The 26,391-nt window shown below is 35.1% G+C and overlaps 1 protein-coding gene across 1 annotated transcript; it reads left to right on the forward strand.

Annotated features, from left to right (window-relative positions):
- Positions 1–7,677: 7,677 nt before the first annotated feature.
- LOC120171484 (myosin-1-like) lies at positions 7,678–26,116 on the forward strand. Its single transcript, XM_039179193.1, has 24 exons — positions 7,678–7,996; positions 8,676–8,988; positions 9,112–9,213; positions 9,296–9,439; positions 9,537–9,687; positions 9,790–9,817; positions 10,569–10,734; positions 10,869–10,932; positions 11,056–11,069; positions 11,164–11,248; positions 11,593–11,696; positions 11,814–11,952; positions 19,349–19,467; positions 20,310–20,462; positions 20,564–20,653; positions 21,527–21,604; positions 22,141–22,299; positions 22,465–22,671; positions 23,356–23,561; positions 23,730–23,865; positions 24,079–24,208; positions 24,305–24,451; positions 24,832–24,890; positions 25,236–26,116. The coding sequence occupies exons 2-24, from the start codon at positions 8,680–8,682 to the stop codon at positions 25,893–25,895; spliced, it is 3,450 nt and encodes a 1,149-aa protein (XP_039035124.1). The 5' UTR covers positions 7,678–7,996; positions 8,676–8,679; the 3' UTR covers positions 25,896–26,116.
- The last annotated feature ends 275 nt before the right edge of the window (positions 26,117–26,391 follow it).

A 26,391-nucleotide genomic window follows, 5' to 3' on the forward strand; every position in this document is an offset into this window, starting at 1 on the left:
AATTATGCATTATTACCTAAACAATCAATCTTGATCCATTTTAGTACCTAAACTTTAATTTTTTTTCAAAATCATACTTAAAGTTTAGTTTTTGTTTCATTTTAGTACTCCGCCTTAAAAACTTGAGTTTTTGTTTCATTTTAGTACCCATTCAAAATTTAAAGTTAAATTTTGAAAAAAAAAATTGATAGATTAGGTATTCAGACGGACCAAACTGATGGTTTAGTTACTAAACGCGTTAAGTTTTTAACGATGTTGTATTAAAATGAAATGAAAACTAAACGTTAGGTATGGTTTTGAAAAAAAATGGAAAGCTTAAGTACTAAAACGGATCAAAACTAATACTTTAGGTATTAAATGTGTAGTTTACCCTGTCATTTAAGAAAATTTGCCTTTTAGATGCATATAATAAAGGATTCTAACAACCGCTTCAGATAACAAAGATAGTGACAATTAGGTCTGGCCCAATACTAATTGTAGGGACCCTTGCATGGACTTTTCTCCTATTTTCCCATATGTATGCATGAATTAGATCTCCATACCTATTTATGTCCTTATAGGTGCAATCGTGCCATGTTTCTTAAAATAAAAAGGTTCTAAGGTGAGACTGATCACTTACCAGCAAGGAAGCATCGCAAAAAGAAAATAGATTGCTCGAAGCGTCCAATGGATCCGAAGGCAATTTTCAATCAGTCATTTTCTCATACACCAAATGGGCACTTTAAGTTTCTCAAGGTCCAAGACCATCAATAATGGAGGTGCTTTGTAATACTAAAACTTGACTCTCTTACTTTTTTTCTGCGATTGGGAGCTTGGGAACACATGGGACAATGGTGATAGACACATGCTTCCTTAGATTCTTTCCAAAAAAAGCTCGAGAGAAGGGATATCAGGAGGTTGCTTGAACTTGAAATAATGTGTTGCCTTGATCCAATCACTGCTTATAAAAACCTCACACCTAATGCCCCGAGTTGATTTGTCAATTCCAACAATCTTTCGGCCATCGAAATTGTTTGGTTCGTATTTAACTTTCTATTAATTAAACATCTGATTGGGTATGTTGTTCGATGACAATCATGACTAGGAATGTGCATGAGACTCAGACTCAACTTTATAGATTCATTTTTTCTTTTATAAAAATTGGGTTGAGATCGGGACGAGTTCAAGTTTATGATAAAAAATTATAACTTGACCTGAGATAATAATACAATTATCTCTAAATAAGAGATAATGACAATGATATTTCTCTATATTTTTTTGGTTAGGTTCCTATTTTATCAAATAAAAATATAATTATGTATATATGTGTTTGTCATATTGAATGTAGGTACATATTTTTATTGTAAAATCAAATATGATTTCGAGTCGGATGGAATCTTCCTAAGTTCAAGTGGATGATTGATTGATGGCTTAATGCTCGGGTCAAATTGAGATAAACCAAAAACCTAGCTTGATCTGACTCAATGCATTTCTAATTGAGTTTGATGTCACAAATTAAAATTATTATAATGATATTTGTGTCTTTTTTATATTTTTACATAATTTCAAAACAAATAATTAAAATACACTACTTAAGGATTGAACATAATATTAATATATTCCTTTAATGGTAGCCACTAGTCTTTTCTTTAATTTTTCTAATATGTATAAAAGGTCGTTAAAAATATTAAATATTGATAGCGAAAATTGAAGCATTAATGATTTTGTCTCGTTTTTTTTCATTGCCACATAATGATTTGAGTTTTGAACCATATAAATCATTTATTATATTTATAAACTTTTTATCCATTTTTTATTAGAATAAATAACTTATTATTGGGCGTGACAAATTTTCAGGTCCAATTGTGCTCCTATTATATTTATTTTTGACTTTTAATTTTATAAATTTAATATTTATATTTACTTGGTTTAAAATTTAATATCTAATCAATAGTATTATTTGGTGTTTAATTATTTTAGGTGCCATTTATTCCTTATATTCTTTGGGTTTTTGAAATTAAATCCCTTTGTTTATAATTTCAGGAATTTAGTCCCTCCATTTGTCCAGTTAAAAAAAATCAAAGTTCAGTTGATAATATTACACAAATTTTAGTATATTTTTAAGTGTTACAAAAAAATTTAGTCGATCGGGATGATACATTAGGTCATTAAGTAAGGTTAGAGATTTAAACCCTGATATTGTGAATATAAAAAATAATTGGAATAGTCGTTCTCATATTGAATCCCATATAGTATCAGATCTAGATTAATCGACCAATACATACGACACCGATAATTATACAAAATAAAATGAAATACAATGCATACATGATTAGTGCCATCAAAACTTGGCTGTCAGACAATTTTCCTCCCCTTAACTTAAGGGTACATTATGTTTGATAAATACTGAATTTATTATCTTTAAAAATCTTTTTTAATAGGAAATTTGTTGGTATTATATAACTATCAACTATTATAGTCAAACAAATTAAAGATGGTTGTACAATAATCGTGTTCGATTGACCTAATAATATATTCAATTGAGATGTAGGGGTAAATTTCATTAATTCGACTTACGGATTATTGGTGGAAAATTAAATTAAATAAACTAATACGTGTCCTTTTCAGAAAATTTTGATCTAGTTAATTTTAGATTTGTGTCAGTTTTAAAATTAATAAAATTAAGCATTGACTCTTAATTTTTTAATTTGATTACTTTTTAGGATATCTTAATTTTAAAAACAATAAATAAATGAATAAATAAATTTTATTTTTTTTAATTTTTATAGTTTAATTATTTTTAAGATAGTGTTTTTTTAATAGTACATAAAGCGAAAGACGCTCAAATACTAGCTTCTCAAACGAGAGTAGGGGGCCATGGATTATGGATATCCCGATGGAGGATATCGAGAAACGGGATCGGAAAAGAATCAAAGATGAACACTGAGCCGTCACGGCTGTAAATGACACGAGATAGAACGTGAACTACTCGAGATCAGCTCGATCAACACTCGAATTGAATGAACTCAACTCGAATTCTTAACGAGCTAAAACGAGCTACTTAATACTCGACCTGAAAATCTTGCGAGCTACTCAAAAAAATATTATTTTATAATTTTAGATTTTTTAAAATTACATTATTAAAAATATATTAAAAATACATTATTGATAATTATAATTTTTAAAAAATATATTTTTAAATGTAATATAATATTTTTGTAGGTTCAAATTCGAGTTCGAGCTTGAATCGAGCTCAAAATCAAGCTTCAATCGAGCTCCTGATTTTTTTTTTTTTGAGTTCGAGCATTTTCTAGTTAGAGTCGAGTTTCAATATTATATTTCGAGTTCGAGCTGAGCTTGAGAATTTTTAGCTCGCGAGTTTTCGAGTCGAGTCTAGTCTAATTTTAAACTTTTTGAGTTTGAGTCGAGCTAAGCAATACTCGAGCTCGACTTGGCTCGTTTACACCCTTAGTCACAAGGAGCAGGCTGTTTGGCAATGAAATCCGCTACAGTACCCACAAATCATGCCGAAGCGAATAGTTTGGCCATTTCCGATGTCCAAGCCACAGAATTGAGGAAATTCGGCCAGAGCTTTGAAATAGATCTCCAGAGAGAAGAGCATCCAGATCGGGCAATTGATTGGGGACAAGCATCAGTCAATTTATACTTCTCTCGAAGAAGCCGGATCCAGTACGAAGATGGCGAGTGTACAAGGCTGTGGCAGATCTTGAAAATTAAGGCGAAATTGTGAGTCCTCATTTTCCGAATACCAATCCCGCCATGAAGAATCGGCTGAAATAGTGTTCCAGTTAATGAGAGACGTGCGTCTGGTTGAATCAGTCGATCTCCATATAAATCGACGAATCATACGTTCAATTTTGTTGCACAAAGAAGCCGGCAGCAAACAAAATTGCATAATGAAAGTGGGAATATTGAGCAAGACTGAAACGCCCCATGAAAGATAGCGTCTGGGGGGACCAGCCGTCCATTTTCTGCTGAGTACGATCCAGAATGAAACGATACAAGTTAGACGTGGCGCCCGTGTGCCGGACGGGGACGCCGAGATATTTACCCATATTAGAGACTTCACTAAATCCCAACTTGGAGCATATGTCACGTTCAATTTTAAATTCATATATACTTTGCATCTTTTTATATTTTTTATTAATATTTTTTTTTTATATTTTTTAAAATTTTATAATTTATCGTTCCTTTGAATTTTATAAATTTATCCCTAACATTAAATCATGTGTCGTCTCTTGGGAATTAATAGAAAACAGAATAACGTACTACTTTTAGGGATATCAATTTAATCCGAAATGATAGATTCTAACCTGATCGATCTGATAGGGTAAGATTTTTTGGATTTTTTAAAGGACTGAGGTCAGTCAGGTCGGGTTCGGGTGGAGAGTAAAAAAAACTATGACTCAACTCGACTCAAGGATAATAATATAATTTTTTAAAAATATATTATTATTTAATTAAATCCTTATTATATATTGGTCAGTTCGAGTTGAAAGAAATTTATACTTTAAAAATTTGGATTAGGTCAAAATCGGATGGAGAATATATATTTTTTAAATCGGATCAAATAAAGTAAATGAAATATAATTTTTAATTCGATTCATATTCAAACGAAATATATATATTTTTAGGTCGGTCATATTGATAAAAAGCTGACCCAATATGCACCATTGCTATCCCTATTTTCCTCATCTTCTTAGGTTCCACGTGTACCAATAGCGGTAAAATACAAGGGGAAATTCAAGGGATGCTATTGGCTTATCAAGGGTGAGCCATCACATGGTCCACGTACCTGATTCCAGCCTTCGCCTTTTAGACAGCCGTAAAGCTATCAGTGCATTACGTCTTACGTAGGGAATAATTGCCGGCTTTCTGGACAAGGTCAAGGGACCTTGTCGTGTCGTAATCGCCTGCACTAACGCCCCACGGTCACACCACCTTTAACCGTTGATTATAAATCTGACGGTCCTAGTTGTGGCACCGCCATTTCCTTTTGACTCCCTCCACCGTTACTTCGCGGATTTTTCGGTTTCAACTACCAACCAAATTGTCACATGCATAATTATTTGACTAAACTGCCCTTCCACTTAATTATTTAATCATTAATCTCCTTCCAAATTTTGAAAAGATGCCAATTGCCATGTTTTTGTATCGTAAAAATGTCATTTATGGAGGAGTTAATAGGGGTTTTTTTATTATTAAATAAAATGATCAAATGCACATATAATCCCTCAATTATAAAATATTTTTTAGAGAAAATTCTATAATGTTCGACGAGTATCGCTCAGCACCACTAATGACAACATCATTAAATACCATTAATTTAATTTATAAAATTTTAAAATTCTAAAAAAACTCAACGTATAATTGTAAATTAGTTAAAATTTTAATTTTAAATTATTTAAAATAACATATTAATTACATTAATTTTCTATAATATTTTTAACATTAGAAAAAGATATCGATGAGGGGTTGTTCAAGTGGTAAGCAACTTTATATCGCTTAAGCAATATCTCAGGTTCGAGTCATTATGTATGCAGAAAATCCCCCGGGAGACTCACCCACCAAAACCATGTGTGCGACCCGGGTCGGTTTAGATTAGTCATGGCAAAGCCTTGGAAATTGAGGGCAACCAAAAAATAAGAAAGGTTATAGAAAACAATGTAATTAATATTTTATTTTAAATGATTTTCTTTTAAATTTTTAACTAGTTTATAATTATATGTTGAGTCCTTTATAATTTTAAATTTTTATATATTAAACTACGATGCTCATGGTTAACGGTGCTCAGCGGTGTTCGCCGAGTGTGGTAGACTCATCATATTTTTATTATATACTTCAAGTATGAAAAATAATAAAGTGACCATTCCAGTTGTTGAAATTTACAAAATTATCATTTTGGTAAAAAAAAAATAACAAAACGACGAGATAATTAATAAAATCGATATAATAACAAATATAGCATCAACCTTTAACTTGTTATAATCTAGTCCTGATTTTGAAAATTTATTGCAAATGGCCCAATTTAATTGGAAGATTCATAAAAATAGGTAAGATTCTATATATACACAAATGTTTCCATATTTAATTGTTTGTAAAATAGGTTAAGTAACACCATGCGTAATGTACATCATGTGTTATCATTTAAGTGTATGGTAATTTAAAAGCTTAATAAAATTATATAGTATATGTTTATTCCATTTAATTTATAAATAAAATCAATCAGTTTAAAATAAATTTATTATGCTGGATTTCATTTTAAGCAAAACAATTTCATTCTCTAAGGTGAAGGCTAATACATATATACCCCCATATTAGCTTAAAAGGTAAATATATATATATATATTTTTAAAACTTTAGTAAATATAAACTTATATATAATGATATTAGTATTTAAAGCATTCATGTATACATATGAGTTGTATATATGGGTAATGTAAAAGGTCATCCATACATTTGAAAATGGCATAAACTACATGTTTAATATCTATACTATCACTTTTATTTTGTTTTAGTACCTAAACTTTTATTTTTTTTCCCAAGATCATATCTAATGTTTACCTTTTGTTTCATCTTAGTATCCGTTGTTAAAAACTTAGGGGAACTGTTGTACGTGGCCTTTTTATTGGTAAATTACATCATTCATCACTCAACTATCTTGTCACTCTTATTTTGGTCACTAAAGTTTAGAAATTTCTAATCACTATAATTTATTTTGTTAGTATTTATCATGACAATATTATTATTATTATTATATTAATAATAATTAATGTAAAACAATAAATTTAAAATTATACCCAAACCCAAAAATCACAAACTGCTTACCCTATCCTCACGACCTCACTCTTATCGGCATCTTCAACTCATCCCTTCCTTTTTATTTTATTTTAATCATATATTAATAAAATAAGTTAAAGTTATTAAAATATGAGTAATTTAAAAGTTAAGTGATTAAATTAAAACAAGTTAAACTTTAATGATCAAAATAAAAGTGAGAAGATAGTTGAGTAATGGATGATGTAATTTACTCATAAAAATGCGAGTTCTGTTAAGTTTTTAGCGGTGTGGTACTAAAATGAAATAGAAAATAAACGTTAGACATGATTTTGAAAAAAAAAGTTTAGATACTAAAATGAAATAAAAGTGATACTTTAGACACTAAACTTGTAATTTACCCTTGGAAATAATAAATATAATCTTTAAATTTATCTCACCTTAAATAATTGAAGACAATATTATAAGTATTCGATTGAATTAAATTGAGTCAAGTTCGTCGAAATTATTTCATAATTATTAATTTTTAGGCTTGATAATATTCAAAGCTAAATTAGAATAAAAATAGCTTGCAGAGATTACAAAGACTCCGTCCAAAGAGAAATTGAAAGCTCCTGTAGCCAGTATTTTTAAAATTAAGTGATGTTAAAAAATAAAATAAAATTAAGTGGCAAAATTGACTTTCTACCTTAAATTTCGCAAAGCGTTAAAATCTTCTGTTAAATACGGTCGGCATATAATATCGGTTAATTAAAATTTAAAATAAAAAAAGAGTAAATTAAATTAAAAACACCATTATTTTAATTTTTAAGAAATGAGTTTATTTTTATTTTTGTGTGTGTTAAGCACAGAGATATAGACAGAGAGAGAGAGAAAGAAAAGAAAAAAAAGAGGCAAGCAAAAAAGCTGCATCCTCCTCCTAACGCACGCCTCTGAATTTTCCAGTTGATTTATGTGTTAATTTATTTTCCTAAGCCAAACACACACATACACCGTCATGCTACTCGTTTGAAGGAAGTAAATACAGCTTAGCTGCTTTAGAAGACTTGACACTTCAAAAGAGAAAACGGTCTTTTGCCGGCAATTTTCATCTGCTCCTTCTTCTCTAGTCTAAAATTATTTGGACTCTTGATTGGTTCTACGGTTCTAAGATCGATCGGAGCTTTCAATTACTCGGATTTGAAGTAGTTATCTTAAAAATATATTTATATTTTTTCAGGTAAGTATAGGAAGTTTAGATATATTTCTGCTACTTTTAATGCTATATTTTTTCTTGCTTGGATCGGTACAGATTTGGAAGATTTTGTGGTTCCTAGGCTTGATGGTTTTTGGTGTGCTGATGAAATGTAGAAATATGGAAAGAAAAGTATCTAATTCTAACAACTCTTTTGAAATGCTTGATTTTTGTTATCATTTAGATTATTTGTATTTCTAAGCAGCCAATGGAGAGGTCCCTTTGTAAAAAGTATATTGGAATTTAATCGAGGCTTGGAAATTTCTTTTAAGATTTGAATGAATTTTAAGTTAATCTCGAATTGTTTTAAATTTGCTGAAACTTGAAAAGCTTGAATGGTGTTGTGATGTTTTTCCACCTATAAGTTTTAGTCGAGGCTTTGACCATCTTTGTGCTCTGAACTTGTTCATGCTGACATAGGATTTGAGAGCAGTAGGATCTGTAATCTTAGACAATGGTTCCCATTTGCATTGCCTGGATAAGTTTTAAAGTCGAGTCATACTGAAAAAAGGTTTACCGTTTTTAATCTCAACTTTTTTTGGCACATCATGTTAAAGCTCAAACCTCAATTCTCAGGGTTGTGAAACACAGGTGTAAAAATGTATCAGAAAACTGGGTTCCTCCTTCCTGCCGGTATTTTAAACCTTTTCCCTGTTGATTATAGGTTCATGGGTTTTCCTACTTCTCATCCTATGGAATATGCTGCTGTAAATTCGGGAAACAGTGCTGTGACCAGCTTGAGTGCCTCTGTAAATGGCGGTTCAGGGGGCAAGGTTTTTGAAAGAGTTGAAAATGGTGTTCCTGATGCTGATCAGGCGAACGAGGAATCACCATATAGTGGGAATGGTATGCTGGTTGAGGAAAGGCCTCCTGTGGGTGATGAGGACTTGGACTCTGCAGCAGCACCATTGCCTTCAGTATCAAGATCTAACATTGAACGCAGGTGGAGTGACATAACTTCATATGCTACAAAAAAGGTAACTTCTGGCTTCTGGTTTGATGTTATGTTACCACTTCTGGTGTTGACATGAAATACCCTTTGCTATGTTTATGGTAAATCTCTTGCTCAGCTACTGAATCGATTAATTTTTCCATTCCAGAAGGTTCAGTCTTGGTTTCAACTTCCAAATGGGAATTGGGAGCTGGGGACAATAATATCAAGTTCAGGGACCGAGTCTGTTATTTCATTTCCTGAAGGGAAAGTAAGTGATTGTGAGAAAGAACGAAGTATATGTTCTTCCATTAAGTAGATACTTGATTCATTTAATTGCATCTCAATTATAGGTTTTAAAGGTGAATTCTGATAGTCTGATACCTGCAAATCCTGATATCCTTGATGGCGTGGATGATTTCATGCAACTTAGTTATTTGAATGAGCCATCAGTCTTGTACAATCTCCAATATAGATACAACCAAGATATGATATATGTAAGAGCTTGTATTTGTCTTCTTTCAGTTTTGAGCCTATCCCAAAGTTAAGTATTTTTCTAATGCTGTTATTGTTTATAATCCATATTCAATTTAGACAAAAGCTGGACCAGTTTTAGTTGCCGTCAATCCTTTTGCAGAAGTTCCTTTATATGGAAACGATTACATTCATGCATACAAGAATAAATCCATTGAGAGCCCCCATGTATACGCAATTGCAGACACAGCCATCCGGGAAATGACACGAGGTACTTTCAATTTCTTAAAGTTGTTAGACTGGTTTTATTTATTTTAACTTTGTTCGTATCATGATTTTATGGTTTTAATATGGTTCATGCTTCTTTTTTCAGATGAAGTAAATCAATCTATCATCATAAGGTTAGTTTTTTTATTTCCTTTTTCCTTCTTTGACTATATTTTTATATGAATCCAACCAATTTTATTTTAGATGCATCCTGTACCAATGTCTAATTATTTGTTTATATTGCGAATGAAAAACTGGTTGGCAACCCAATTTGATGATTCTTTAATGAATTCAAAATATCATAGGTTGCCTACAAAAACAATTGTTTTTCTTTTGGATATAAAGATGCTTTGTCATGTAGTTCTGCTTCCTGTTGCGATGTGGATAGCCAAATACTAAGAAGTTCATGTTTTGTTGGATGATGTGACTGTGGACATGCATGTCAACTTTTTACACTTGGATACTTTTTTTGAGTCAGGATGGGCAACATTAAGATGTAAAAGGGGAGTATGGTTGTTTAAGAGTTGCATATAACTTCACCGCCTATTTAAGCTCTGTGTATTGACTTACTCTATGTTTAAGATGTCTAAGGTTGTTCCTAAATTGGTAAAGTATCTTTTGTATTGTCGCAAGTTTTCATGGAGATTCACGTTATTTTCATGCTTTAAATAAATTCTCTTTATCTCTCTATGGACTTCATTTTTATTTTCTTTCTGAAGATGTGTAATATTTTGTTCTCTGATTTAAATACCTGCATTTACTTTTTGGTTCCTATGCTACTTTATTCAGTTTGATTAAAACATGATGCGGAACACACCTATACAGTTTTTTTAACATTTAATGTGTCTATGCACGTAATGTTTCTTTTGCTATTTGCTTGTGAAGTGGTGAGAGTGGAGCAGGAAAAACTGAGACAGCGAAGATAGCAATGCAATATTTAGCTGCACTGGGGGGTGGGAGTGGAATAGAGTATGAGATATTGAAGACCAATCCTATCTTGGAAGCATTTGGTAATGCAAAAACATTAAGAAATGACAACTCAAGCAGATTTGTAAGTTCTATGTTCTTTTGTGCCTCTCAAGCTTTTTCATTGATTTTACAAATGTGCATAATAGTGTGTTAGCTCTTAGTGAAATTTGATGAGATGGCCTTCAATTACAAATAATTTGGGTCTATACTTCTCAGGGAAAGTTGATTGAAATCCACTTTAGTGAAACTGGAAAAATAACTGGGGCGAAGATTCAAACTTGTAAGCTCATTTTTACTACTGAGGCCCTGAGATGAAATTCATTTATTAAAGCATATTTTTTTACCTTCATGAAATATGTAACTAACATCAAGTTTGAATTTGTTTTCTCCTTCAAATGGGCAGTTTTACTGGAGAAGGTAATTTTTCTTAGGCCTCCATGTTTTTACATGTCATTTTATCTATATTATTTTTCTTGGTATAAGTGGCTAATATAATGTATTATGCGAACAGTCTAGAGTTGTCCAATGCGCAGAGGGAGAAAGGTCTTACCATATATTTTATCAGCTCTGTGCTGGTGCTCCTCGTGCTCTCAGAGGTAAAATTGCTTCTATCTTTATCTTTCCTTGGTCGAATATACTTCCTATTCACAACATCTATTTGGATAAAAGTTTTTCCTTGGCTATGGTCCATTCATCTTTGAGCTTGTGTTAGAGTATGCTTTTTGATCTTCAGTATGAAATTAGAATTTTCCACTATGAAGGCCTGGAAATACATGTTCATGGTTTTGACTCTCCTAATTGTGATAATAGAAAAGTATCCACGAGATAATTAGCATAGTTGTCTTACCTTTTATGCTTTCTGAAATAATCTCCTTGTTATATCATTTTGCCTTATTAAATTATTTTTCTTGCCTTTTTTTCATTTAATTTATGTCTACAGAGAAGCTAAATTTGAAGGATGTGGGTGAATATAATTATTTGAAGCAGAGTAATTGCTACTCTATTTCTGGGGTTGATGATTCTGAACAATTTCGCATTGTTCAGGTGCTTGCTTATCTCTCTTGAATTTTGTATCTTCCATCCATTTAATTTTTTGTCATGACTCATACTTTAAAACTAAGAAAGTAATTAACATTAACTGTTTTATGTGCCTAATTTCAGGAAGCTTTGGGTGTTGTCCATGTTAGTAAAGAAGACCAAGAGAGTGTCTTTGCAATGCTTGCTGCAGTGCTGTGGCTGGGAAATGTCTCATTCACCATCATTGATAATGAAAACCATGTTGAAGCTGTGGTGGATGAAAGTAAGAAAATTCCAAAAATCTACTATGAAAAGATTTTTACTACATGGACTGCCCTTATGCTTTTAAGTTATACTATTGTGTTATTTTTTTTTGATAAGAATTACAGGCCTCGTTAAAAACCCCCTTCTTGATTAAAGGATCTTTTAGAGAAGCTCCTTAATCAGCGGAAGAAGGAAAAGAGTGCCTTAGGATTTTATTGATCATAACCAAAGTACATAAGATACATCCATAAGACAAGCAAACAAAACCTTAAAAATAACAGAACAAAAAAACAAATTCCCCTATACGACCAGCCCTCCCATACCCAACAACGAAACTATCACAGCCCCAACAATCTCAATAAACCAACAACCCTACTAAAAAATCTCTAAGGCTATTTAAAATATTCATCCAATCCCCTGCTTAGCTAAGGTGTCAGCCTCACAATTACAACTCCTCGGAATATGTCTAACAATGATCTCTCTGTCCAAAATTAAGGAAACAATTTTCTGAACCAACGAACTAACAAAACGAGGAGATGATGTCGGCAGCAAGATCCAATCCACCACTGATTTACAATCACTTTCTATAATTAACCTTCCTTTCATCGCCCATTCTGACGAGAGAAAAAAGTCAATTCCTTTCTCAATGGCTTTCAACTCTACGAGTGGAGGAAGACCCGGACCAACGGCGTGCGAGAAAGACCCAAGAATTTTACTTTCTGAGTCTCTTAAAATACCCCCAATTCCCCCCAGCATCCCGTCCCCTCTAACTGCCCCATCAACGTTGACTTTAAAGAAAAGAAGAGGAGGAGGAAGCCAGCCCTGAACCTTCTTCCTTTTCGGTTCACTAGTATAATGCTTATCAGCAAGTGTAGGATCCCCTACTAGTGAATCAACCGGAATAATAACGTTCTGGTTTTAGCTAAGAACCATTTAGCCAATCTAAATCTGCATATGAAGAAAAGCGAAGGAATGTCCAATTTCCAATCATCAAAAACCACCGAGTTCTTGCCTTCCAAACAGACCATAGAACTACCCCCGGTATAAAGCTCCAAATAATTGACTTCGGCCTCATGTCCGACCAAGAACACAGCACAGAGATTGGGTCTTTAGGCAAGACTGACGAAATTCCCCATAACCTCCAGAAACTGCTCCATAGATCCCAAACAACCAAACACGATATGAACAAATGTTGAATTGTTTCCTCCTGTTTAGCACAAAACGGACAAGCGACCTCCTCCAAATTCACACCTCTTCTTATTAACTCTGTTTTAACTGCCAATCTTTGATGAGAAACCTGCCAGAGAAAATTTTCAACTCTTGGTGGAGCCAAACCTGCCCAAACGAACCTTTTCCAAATGGGACTACCCCCTGAATTAGACGAAAGGGTCATCCTACAAGCTTTAGCAGTGAACAGTCCATCTCCCTTCCCCGACCACGCCAGAAAATCATCCACCGAATCAGACAGGCCAACATTTTCCAATAATGACATCAATCGAATCCAGAAATCCAACTCCCAATCACACAAACTTCTTCTCGTTTGAATGTTCCAAATCCATCTATTACTCAAGACACTGCCAAACTCCGTAACTTTTCCCCACTTGTTGTTAGACAGAGCATAAATCCTTGGGAATTGATTCTTTAAAGAATCCTCATTTAGCCACACATCATGCCAAAATACAATCGACTTTCCATTGCCTACTTGAATCTTCGAGTGGGATCTTAAACCATTTCCAATTGCGTCGTCTGTCAAGTAATTCTTTGTAATACCCTTCCATATCCAAGAATCCGAAGGAGATACTACCTTTCTAATGTCTAAAGACAGCATACTCACATTATGTTTACTGCAAATCATATTCTTCCACAGTGAGTCTTTTTCATTTGTGAACTTCCATACCCATTTACCTAGCAGCACTCTGTTAGCAAAATTCAAATCCAAGATTCCCAGCCCTCCCTCCTCTAAGGGTTGACAGACCCTTTTCCAATTCACCCAGTGAATCCTACTTTTTGAAGAACTTTCCCCCCATAAAAAAGTTTGCCATAATAGAGTTCAACTTCCTATAAACCTTACTCGGAATTCTAAAAATAGAGAGGAAGAAAATAGGCAATGAGGATAGAACTGACTTAATCAACACCAATCTGCCCGCCATAGATAGTGTGGAAGCTTTCCACCCGGATAATTTTTTGATGAAACTTTTCACAACTGGCTCCCAAAGAGCCTCTGTATTTCTTTTTGCACCTAGTGGTAGACCTAAATAAACTGTGGGAAGAACCCCAACGGCGCAACCAGTCTCCTTAGCCCTTTCATTTAACACCTCGTCTTCCACATTAATTCAATACAAACTGCTCTTCGACAAATTCAAATGTAGCCCAGTCATTATGCTAAAAATCCGCAAGACTCGCTTAATATTAAGAATGTAAGTAGATGAATCTCGGCAAAATAAAATCAGGTCATCAGCAAACTGTAAATGAGTTAAACTTAGGGAATCCGGTCTTCCGAAAGCAAACCCCTGAAAAAGTCCCTCATCCGCTGCTTTCATTAACATACGATTCAACAGTTCTCCCACTAAATTAAACAAGAGAGGAGACAAACTACAAACTTGTCTCAACCCTTTGCCCATCGAAAACTCCTCTGTGGGAGAGCCATTCACTAACACCGATATAGACGCTGTGGTGAGGCAACATTTTATCCATGAAGCCCATCTCTCCCCAAAGCCCATGACTCTCAATAATCTGAAGATAATTGGCCATTCAACCGAGTCATACGCCCTCTGAAAATCAGCCTTAAAAACTACCCCTTTCAACCCTTGCTTCCTCCAGCAGTCTATACCTTCATTTGCAATAAAAGCACAATCTAGAAGTTGTCTCCCCGGAATGAATGCAAATTGTGAAGGACTTACAATACCTTGAATCACTGAACTTAGTCTCCTTGCTAAGACTTTAGAAATGATTTTATAGAGACTGCCAACTAGACTTATAGGTCTATAATCTTCAATAAGTTCCGGATTATTTTTCTTAGGGATCAGAGAAACAAACGCATGATTTATTCCATGATCCCATTTTCTCCCATAATAAAAATCCTCCATAAACTTCATAATTTGCCCCTTCAAAGTTGGCCAAAATTTCTTGTAGAAACCCATCGTAAAACCGTCAGGACCTGGAGCTTTAGAGCTGTCCGAAGAGAAAATAGCCTCCCTTACTTCCTCCTCTGAAAACATAACCTCCAAGCTATTCCTTTGATCTCCACTCAATTTATCAAAATTTAAATTCAAGTTCTCCACCTCTAGATAATCTTTAGAATTATAAGCATTCTTGAAGAACTGGGAAACAAAAACTTTAATCGAGTCAGGATCTGTCATCACCTCCCCCTCCACTTTCAATGCCGAAATATTGTTAAATCTGTTTCTGTTTATAGCACATAGATGGAAAAACCTTGTGTTTCTATCACCATCTTTGATCCATTTCGCCCTCGACAGTTGAAACCAAATACTTTCTTCAATTCTGAACATTTTCCAAAGCTCTTTTCTGGATGACAATAACTGATCCCAATCCAAAGAAGACAGCCCACTACGTTGCGCTTGAATTTCCAAGTCATTTATTTTGTTCTCCAACCCTGCAATAGCTTCAGATATCCCCTGTTTACTTCTGAATGGCCAATCCTTGATACATTTTTTGGTTCCACGCAGTAAACTAAACATTTCATGTCCCCCTCTATCATTTACCCGATCTGACATTATATTTTGAACCATTTCTACAAAGCCATTATCCTCCACCATATAGTTAAAAAACCGAAAGGGTTTAGGACCCCAGTTTTTCCCATCTTCTATCAATTGTATCGGGTTGTGATCAGAAAGAGATCTAGGGAGTAATTTCTGGATCAACTTGGGGAAGCAACTTAAAAAACTGCTACTCAATAAGAAACGATCAAGCCTTTCCCAAGTTGAGATTTCTCTATTACTACCCCAAGTGAAAGTGCCACCTACCAAAGGAAGATCCATTAAATTTGATTGTTGTAGGAAACTCCTAAGCAAACCCATTGAATGCCAGTTTTGTGAGGCCCCAATCTTCTCCTCTTGTTCGAGATAAGCGTTAAAATCTCCCCCAATGCACACTGGCAGATTTATCGAGTGAACATAACTCAACAACTGTCTGAAAAACTCCTCCTTTTCTTCCTCTACAGAAGGACCGTACACGTTAATAATGACACACTCCGCTTTCGACACCTTAAACTTCCCTGATAACACCTAAAATCTACTATGATTACACACCTCAATGACCTCATAGGCATTTTCATTCCACAAACACATCAGTCCACCAGCTGACCCATCTGCTGGCTGGAAACTTAATCCCCTCAGCAGCTTTCCTCCTAGTTTCCTAATAAGCCCCTTCTGACTTTTACTCAGCTTTGTCTCCTGTAAAAGCAGTATGGCCGGTTTGACCTTATTCACAAGTCCCGAAACTCCTCTAATTTTTTTCCTTTCTTCCTAATCCCCTAACATTCCACGAAACAATATTGCACTCCATCATAGTCGCTTCAAACCCAAACCTTCAAGACACAGAATCTGGCTCACTGGTCAGTTTCATTAACTACCCCTGCAGCTTCCTCCATCTTTCTAATTTTATCCATGAACGCCTCCTTCCCTTCCTTGAAAGAAATGCCCAAAATCTGACAGACTTCCCAAGTATTGAATGCTTCCTCGAGAGCATTAGAGAAAGAACGAGAGTAGACTGTAGATACTTCTGCATTAGCCAAAGCTTCTGAAATTAAACCTCTTCTCTTCTTTCTGTATTTTCTCCTGTTTCTTGAAGTAATGACCGAATCTGCCACCCCCCTGACAAGAGGAATACTGCAACTAGTATGGCCCATAGTAGTATTCTGCACATGGGTTGAACCAGTGATATCCTTGTCCTGACCCCTATCCCCTGAAGCTAATTCAATTTGCTTAAAATTATGAAGAACCAGCCTGTTCTGAATTTGCTTATGACTATTTTCTGAACATAACCAGACTCGTCTTGTTTTCGATCTTCTATACACCCTAACCACACGACCACAGCCCCTCAAACTTTCAAAAGTCTTACTAATAAACAAGCCTTTAGATACCTGATATCCCAATCTCCATCTCCTGCACCTCTTCACCTTTGAATTACTGCTAACCTTCTTAGACTTGCTTCCTTTGACATCCTCATCTAAAACCTCTAATCCCTTACTGACTTCATTTGCCTCCTCCACCCTGATACTACTATTCTCATCGTAAGTTTCAAAAATTGTTTGATCCTGAGAATTGCTATCATTGTCCACAGGACTACGCTGGGCCAGAGAAACAAACCCAAACTGCTCAGGCCCAACCTCCTCAAATCTGCCCATTTGGGAATTAATCCCACAATCTTTGACACCTTTATCTTGCCCCGAGGTGTCACCTTCCACGCTGAAAACCCTTTTCCACTCCACAGAAGGAACTTCTGTCACTTTCTGCTGACTTTTAGCCTTACCTAGTACTGTCCCCTCGACACAATGGACAGTCCCTAAAATATCATTGACTTCCACGTTTAAATTCAAAATACCATCGATCAGCGTGTCATCCCCAAGAGAAACGCCTGACACCCTCTGACAGTTCAACTGCTCATTGAGATCTTCTCCATCAATCCCATTGATCCCTTCCAACTGAGTCTCTTCCCCCGGGACAACTCTTCCATCCACATAACCATCTTCTTCCACCCCATCATCTAACTCAGGGAAGAACTCATCACATCCTTCCACTTTAATTTTAATGCTAAAAGATCTCCCATATGTATTAATGGTTTCCTGGGACGGAATATCAAACGGGCTCTCCGCTCTAACAGCATATGAGCCACCCTACAATCCACTTTGAGCAGTTTGATCCTGAATCTTCACTAACTTGCCCCATCTCGCTGCCAATCTAGAGAAGAAAGAAACTGACCAGCAATTGAGAGGAACACCCATCAAGGATACTTTACAGAAATATAAAGGAACACCCTTCTCCTCCATGATCGGCTCCAACTAATCAAACCAAAAAGACAACGCCTCCCATTTGTTCTCCACCGCTTCGTTTTTCTCTTCCACAGACTGAAAAACAACCAGACATGCATTTTTCGCAAAACCCCACCTTACCACCTTAACATTAAAGCCCTCAGTCCTTAAGCCTCTTTGTACAAGTTCAACTTCGAAACTTTGCTTGCATATCCCTGTTAGAGATGATCTCAACCAAGTTCTTTCTTCATTTGGAATATGCACATCCAAAGACTTCTTAACCCCCCTCGGAACTTCATAGCTGGACCTCTGCTGAACCTCAATATTGTCCTTTCCCACTACCGACTCCTTGTAAGATCTTCCATCATGATATTTCCCTAGTAACTCCCTTCTTCTCGCCTCAACTTGGCCTATTGAACTCTTCCCACTCGGCTCCACTTCTCTGTCCGCACCCGACCCCACTCTAGTATCTCGCTCTCTTCCCCTCAGAAACCTTCTTTTCTAGAATTTTGCAATCGACACCGATATTTTCCTTCCATCTACCATAACGTTATTCATCCTATCCTTTGCATTGAACAGATCCTCCTTACTAGCAAAATGCACAAACGCGAATGTATGATCCTTGTACTTTGGTCTCCTATTAACGAACGGAATGAATACCTTGATCACCTTGCCGAAATAACTAAAACGCTCCCATAAAACGCTTCTATGCACTCGCCTACTAAGATTATCAATAAAAGCTACCCATGCTCCTTCTCCAGGCGATGCTCCGCCTCTACCAGAAGAACCAAAACCAAGCGCCACTTTCCCTCTCTCACTAGATTTCTCACTCATGGTAGATAAATGATAAAAAAAATTACTATTGTGTTATTATATCTTGTGAAGAAGTTTCATGGATGATATAAATTCATCATATAGCTTTACCACGAGCTTTTCTCCCTCTCCTTCCGAATTTGTCTTCGTAATAATAGATTACTGGGAAAGGGGGAAAATGAAATGGAGACTTAAGAGAAATCGAAATTAAAGACAAGTGGTATAATTCTCCACGGGTAAAGTTAGAGTTTCCTGTGGCCTTAAATATAAGTTCTGCCTCTTTACTAATTGCCAACTTGTTATAGGTTAGATGCTAAGAAAATGGTATTAGAGGCCTATGTGTTTGTTTGACCTGTTTTTGCTTTTTTGTGATTTTACTGGCAGATTTTATTATATTATTTTGAGGCAATTTATTTCCTATTATATTAGGTTTGTTGTGTTTGCCTATTATATCTTCTTCCTGTTTAGTGCGGCTGATATGCTGTCTTGCATTTTGACTTCATGTCTCAGTTTTGCTACAAAAAACTTCTTCTTTATTCTTCATTTTTTTATTCGTGTTGCTTTTGCTTGAGCTTCATTTGATATCTCTAATTACTATGCTATTATTTTTCAGGTCTAGTCAATGTTGCTAAGTTGATTGGCTGTGACACTGCTAACCTTAATTTGGCTTTATCAACCCGCAAAATGAAAGTTGGTAATGATAATATTGTCCAAAAGTTAACACTATCACAGGTAAGAATCCTTCTCTAGAAACATTATTGTCTTGTAGGCCATAAAAAGTTCTAGCACTCTGTGCAGTTTATGGTAGAGAGTTTCTCCATGCTTGTTTCAACTTTCAATAACATGTCTATGACATGTGTCTTTTACCCTCATGGCTTTTCCATGTCAAGTTGAACCCTTGCCAGTTTATTTGATCTGACTGAAAGGCTTGAATTGCTTTGATCCAATATTGTTTTCATTCTATGTTACCTTATGTTGATACCTCTCCTCTTCATTGAGAAAAATCTCTGAATTAATGTGATGACTATGGAAATGACTGTGCCATGCTTTGAAGAATCAAATTACAGAATCAAATGACTGAATTTAGTGATATAGCATCATTGGGTTCATTCTATTGCTTCCTATTTTTATGTAAAATAGTATGGAATTTATAAGAACAAGATTTTACTTTCTTCCATTTTACAAAGGATTAGTTAGAGGATCTTGTTAGTATGTTTTCCTTCATGTTTCATATAAATCACTTCAGCTTTACTAAATTTCTAAACTGCTTGATTCTATAATTTTAATTTGATGACGAGACTTAGATATTTTGGGGGTTATGACCCCATCTATTAGTTTTTTGGGACTAAATGACTCTTCCGCTTCACAAAATTTCTAAACTGCTTGGATCTATTTCTTATTTGGTATCCAAAGTTAAGATTGTGTGGGATTCTGACCTCTTTTGTTTTTTATGGACCACTGTCTGACTGATTGATGGTCCTTGAGCCTAACATGTTATAGTTGGAAGTGTTTTGATTGATACTCATTTTCAGACTTGCTGACATTAACAATCAACATACTCTTTCATTTTTCAGGCAATTAACACAAGAGATGCTTTGGCAAAATCAATTTATGCTTGTTTGTTTGAGTGGTTGGTAGATCAAATTAACAAATCACTTGCTGTTGGCAAGAGGCGAAGTGGGAGATCTATCAGCATTCTAGATATTTATGGCTTTGAATCATTTGCTGTATGTTTCGACAATGCATTGATTCTATATCTCTATGGTTCCATATCTGTCCAAATTAATATTATCACTTGCTATTGATTCCACAAGTTTTGCTTCTACAGAGGAATAGTTTTGAGCAGTTCTGCATTAATTATGCAAATGAGAGATTACAGCAGCATTTTAATCGTCATTTATTCAAGTTGGAGCAGGAGGTACCTTACTTTTTTTAGTCAGTACATTTTGCATTGGTGAAATAATGTGCAACAACATCTTCAAAGTATCATGAATTGCTATGAATTAGTGGCAAGTATTACAGTTTTCAAAATCTGAAAAGGAAAAGAGAAGTTAAAAGTATAACATTGGCAATCTATTGTTTCATTTTTCTCTTGTAATGAACCTCTTTTATGCCATAGCCTTTCAATTCTTTGGAGTGCACAGTAATTGTAGTTGTTAAGTGTTGTTATCCCTTATTTGTTTAGTCTTGGCTTCCCCGTTGTGGTGTTTTCAGATTTGTTTCCAATTTGTTTTAGGTTGGATGGTTAGCATTGTACCTAAGCTCTGGTGTGCTTTGTTCTTCTGTTCTAACCCCATTAGAAGCTGTCAATGTTTATACACTTGTTCAGTTAAGCACGAGGGGAGTGTTGTATTATCCTACATTAAGTCTTGGGTTTCTTGTGGTTGTATGTTCTAGTTGAACCCACCTATTTCCAATTTTTTTTGGAGTTGGATATTTGAAGTAGTAATGAATAATTGAACCTTCCACCTATTGCCAACTGATTGTAGGTTGGATGCTAAGTGTAGTGCTGAACCATTGAAACTTCAGTGATGATCATTGAAGTTATGCACTTGAAGTGAGGGCATGCTTAAACTTTCTTCATCAGGATCTAATGAAGAATGCTCAAGACTCAAGAGACCCTCTTGCACAGAATTTTTTTTAATTCATGAATTAAACATCTTATAAAAGAGAAAAATGTATTGTTTGATTTTGCTCTGGTCATTTAGTGTTGTCAGAAAATTTAAGTGATTTTGTCTAGACAGGACCTGTGATTTTTACAATAATTCTTGGTCCCTTTTTACCCTTCTAGGAATATATCCAAGATGGCATTGACTGGGCAAAAGTTGATTTTGATGACAACCAAGATTGTCTTAATCTTTTTGAAAAGGTAAGTAGTTCATTTGTAATGTTTCAGCTTCAGGGTGTTTTCCTTCTATGCAGTTGGTGTGGGAAATAATGAAGTACTTTTGTACAAATGTAGTTGCTGAAAGGAGCTGTAGAAGTTATCCTGCTTTGATGTTAGCTCGATCCTTCTGTTTGCCATGTCTCCTAACATTTTGAGTTAGTTGTGTGAAAAGGAAAAATGTCCTCATTATTTTGAAATGAAAAAGTAGTTTTCAAGATCTGTTTCCCCCCACCAAATTAACAATTCTTGTTTGGCTTTTATGTGGCATTAAATCGAAGAACATACATATATATCTTGTGTATGTTATGTTCCTAGTATGCTACTCATGTATATTGAATTCTTTCTTTCTTCAATTTATTTCTCTCCTTTTTTTTGATGAAGTTGAAGTAAGAAATTACAAGAATGACAACAATAATTTAACAGAAATTTTGATGCTTGACACTATTACAGATCTCTTTTATTCTTTGCAGCATCAATGTTTAAGCTACCTCAAATCTTATTTTTTAAGTTTTATGCAGAAACCTTTGGGATTATTGTCTCTGTTGGATGAGGAGTCCACTTTTCCAAATGGGACTGACTTCACATTTGCCAACAAGCTCAAGGAGCATCTGAAATCTAATCCTTGTTTCAGGGGAGAGCGAGAAAAGGCTTTTACTGTCTCTCATTTTGCAGGAGAGGTATTTACCTTTCTAATTCATTAGCGTCAATTGCAGTATTCTTTTTTTGAGTTTCAGGAAGCACCTCATAGTTTTTCATTGTTCAAGTATTGGTGGTAGGAGCTACTTTCAGGTTTTATTTATTCTCTTCCCAGACAATTTGACAGTTCTTTGTCCCAAACTTAGGTTACATATGACACAACTGGATTTTTAGAGAAAAACAGAGACTTACTGCACCTCGATTCAATTCATCTACTGTCCTCTTGCTCATGCCACCTTCCTCGGATATTTGCGTCAAATATGCTTAACCAATCTGAAAAGCCTGTGGTTGGTCCTTTACATAAAGCTGGTGGAGCAGATTCCCAAAAGTTAAGTGTTGCAACAAAATTTAAGGTGAAGTCCTTTCCAGATTTCAATTTTTCTGTTGCTTCAATACGAGCATCCTTAATTGTAACAAGTATGAAGAGTTGAAAGAATATGTACATGCTAATAACTGATTTTCTCGCTCTTTCTGTTTCATAGAGGGTCTCAGATAGTTTTGATTTCTTTTTTGTGTTTATTATATATGTATGAAATCAACTATTCATACTTTATAAACACAATTAAAAAGTCAAATTGTGTTAAAAACGAACTATTCAAAAGCTCATAAATGTCAACTTTTTAGGTTGCTTGAAAGAAAAATTATCTAGCATATTTTCTTTTGATTTTTCTAATGATGATTGTTTAATTATGAGGTCCATTTGTTTTCAATTGAGGCAACTCATGGATAATCGTTAAACCAGTAGTTTGATTAGATTTTTCCCCCGTTATGTTCCTATGATATTATTTCCAGTGAGTTGTTGTAGTCTCAGATGAAATACTGATTCAAATATTTACATGTTTGGTGTAAGAAAAGTAGTTTGACTTGTGTGTGAATGTATGATGTGGTTGGAGGAGTGTGAAAAAGTAGATATCTTCCTCAGAATAGAAACTGTAGCCTTTATGGTTGTAATGTCAATTGCATTGAGTCGAAGTATTTTTAAGACAATAATTATTTTGTCCTCTATTCCTTTCTGGGTGTTACTTTCTATAATATAGGGTCAACTGTTCCAGCTAATGCAACGTCTAGAGAGCACTACTCCACACTTCATACGTTGTATAAAGCCCAACAACTCTCAGTCTCCTGGATTATATGAGCAAGGACTTGTTTTGCAGCAACTGAGATGTTGTGGAGTCCTTGAAGTTGTTCGCATATCACGGTCTGGCTTTCCCACGAGAATGTCTCACCAGAAGTTTGCCAGAAGGTAAAGACTGAAGAGTAGGAAAAAGTTCTCTTCATTGAAAGGAGAACCATTTTCATTTTCCTTTTTACAGTTTTTACGGTGTATACATAATCATTAAGCATATGATTCTTTTCCATTTTTCCGTTTGGGTTTTGTGTGTTTTTTGGTTTGTTTTGCACCTTTTCTCAGGTATGGTTTTCTTCTAATGGAGAATGTTGCCTCGCAAGATCCGCTTAGTGTTTCAATCACAATTCTTCATCAGTTCAACATTTTGCCTGAGATGTTTCAAGTTGGCTACACAAAATTGTTTTTCCGTACTGGGCAGGTATAATAGAAGATTATGGTTGGTTCATCCTGTATGATCAATGCACTTTATTGTTTTATAACACCTTTTTTTTTTACCTTGCGAGGACTCGTTTTTTTATAGATAGTATAATACAACTTATTCTCTCTCTTGATAAAAAAAGTTCGAAAACCCTCACAACATGCATCTTTTCTTGATCTTGATAAATTGATATATTGATAATAATCGATGCAGATTGGGGCTCTTGAGGATACTAGAAATCGTACACTTCATGGCATTTTACGTGTTCAAAGCTGCTTCAGAGGACATCAAGCTCGCCGCCACTTAAGGGAGCTTCAAAGGGGAATTGCTACCCTTCAGTCATGTATTCCCCCCGCCCTTCTTTTCCTTGTTTTGAAGTCATATTTTTGCAAAGTAAGAAACTGTGAAGGCCTGATTTTCTCTATATCTCTTACTACAGTTATCAGAAGTGAGAAAACCAGAAAAGAATATGCCGTCTTACTGCAGAGACATAGAGCCGCTATTACGATACAAAAGAAGATTAAAGGCAGGAATACTACGAAAACATTCAAGGAAATTTGTGATGCATCAGTTGTGATACAATCAGGCAAGTATTTGCATAATGCCCGTGTTTTCTTGAGCTTGAGCTCGGAACTGAAAATGGCTCGGGTGCTGTATTTCAACACCAGTTTATTTATGTTAAATATACTGGAATACATTATAATTGTCCAAAAAGAGTACGTAAATGTGCATTTCTAATACAACTCCCAAGTTTAAAAAACGATGGTCGAAAACATTTAATATGTAGGAAGTTGAATATTCACCATGAGTGAATTCGATAATTTGGTTTTGGCTGCCAAAACTATAAAGATATATGAGAAAACTGGTTTAAGCTGGACATTTTCTTCTTTAACTTTTAATGAATCAAAATTATGTCGCTGAAAATTGTATATTTAATTTCATGATTATATGTGCTCTATGCTGCAGTTATTCGTGGTTGGTTGGTCAGAAGATGCTCTGGAAATGTAGGATTACTGACCTCTAAGGTACAACGACCGTCTTACGATTTAACTCGTATAAACTTTACTTATGGTTCGATCTAATTCTTTATTAAATTTTCCAAGTAGCGTTCCCATTATAATTTGTTTAATGAATGATGCCAAATGTTCTTCTTTACAAACTTTTCTTAGTTCAATATAGACTCATTAGTCAGTTACACAGCTCGGAAAATATAGGCCGGTCAATCTTGCCAAGAAAATGTTTTTCCAAACATTTGTACAGATCGATCCGTCAGCTCTTTGATCTCCATTTGTGTTTCTGATTTTGTCTTTGCTCTACCGATGTCATACTGTTTGATTTGAGACACGAAATGATTATAGAATTTGATGCAGGCAAATGAATCAGATGAGGTGCTGGTCAAGTCATCATTTCTCACTGAACTACAGCGACGAGTTCTTAGAGCTGAGGCTGGTCTCAGGGAGAAAGAAGAGGAAAATGACATCCTCCACCAACGGCTCCAACAATACGACATCCGCTGGTCCGAATACGAACAAAAAATGAAGTCCATGGAAGAAGTGTGGCAGAAACAAATGAGGTCTCTACAATCCAGTCTCTCCATTGCAAAGAAGAGCCTAGCGGTCGATGATTCCGAGAGAAATTCCGATGCATCGGTTAACACCAGCGACGACAGAGAGTTTAGCTGGGACACAGGAAGTAATCACAGGCCCCCCCCGAGCAACGGGTCGAGACCGATGGGTGCAGGATTGAGTGTGATAAGCCGGTTGGCAGAGGAATTCGAGCAGAGGAGTCAAGTTTTCGCCGACGATGCCAAGTTCTTGGTGGAAGTAAAATCAGGTCAGGTCGAAGCAAACCTGAACCCAGATCGCGAACTCAGAAGGTTAAAGCAGATGTTCGAAACATGGAAGAAGGACTACGCGACGAGGTTACGAGAAACGAAAGTCGTCTTGAATAAACTCGGGAGCGAAGAAGATGCACTCGACAAGGTTAAAAAGAAGTGGTGGGGCAGGAGGAACAGCACAAGGTACACTTGAAAACCACATGCATTTTACAGTTTTATTCTTTCTAGTTGATCAATAGTTGCTTGCTGGTGTTTGCTATTACCAGGAACTATCTTATTTGATATAGAAAATTGAGAGTATTTGTATTTTTTACAAGCGATTTAGCCACTGGAAAGGCTATCCGATTCAAGTGCATACATAAAAATTTTAAATATGTATATTAATTTTTATCGAAAAGCTATGATCTTTATGCCTACAAAGTGTGATCTCTGTTCGTTGGTGGAAGCTTGCACTCAACGATTTTTATTCATCACGAGGAGTGTTTAGATGATGATGTTGGAAATATAATACTCTAAATCGAGACGTTAGCACTTACATGAAAAATAAATAAATAAATAATCAGTAAATTGTGTCGTGATGAATATTATCTTAAAAGTAAATTTGTCATAACTGGTATAATTGTTGTAATTGACGTGTGTTTTGAAATTAAAACTCTCTAAAATGTTGTACATCCCAAGTCTAGAGCGGA

The sequence above is a fragment of the Hibiscus syriacus genome, unplaced genomic scaffold (genome assembly GCF_006381635.1).
Source record: "Hibiscus syriacus cultivar Baekdansim isolate YM2019G1 unplaced genomic scaffold, ASM638163v2 tig00111834_pilon, whole genome shotgun sequence".
In the NCBI taxonomy this organism is placed as follows: domain Eukaryota; kingdom Viridiplantae; phylum Streptophyta; class Magnoliopsida; order Malvales; family Malvaceae; genus Hibiscus; species Hibiscus syriacus.

Excerpts from the sequence above, each read along its gene's own strand:
- LOC120171484 (XM_039179193.1), top strand. The coding sequence starts at position 8,680 with ATGGGTTTTCCTACTTCTCATCCTATGGAATATGCTGCTGTAAATTCG. Across the intron at positions 9,440-9,536 it reads ACAACCAAGATATGATATAT|ACAAAAGCTGGACCAGTTTT; the intron begins GTAAGAGCTTGT and ends TATTCAATTTAG. Across the intron at positions 22,300-22,464 it reads TCTCTCATTTTGCAGGAGAG|GTTACATATGACACAACTGG; the intron begins GTATTTACCTTT and ends TCCCAAACTTAG.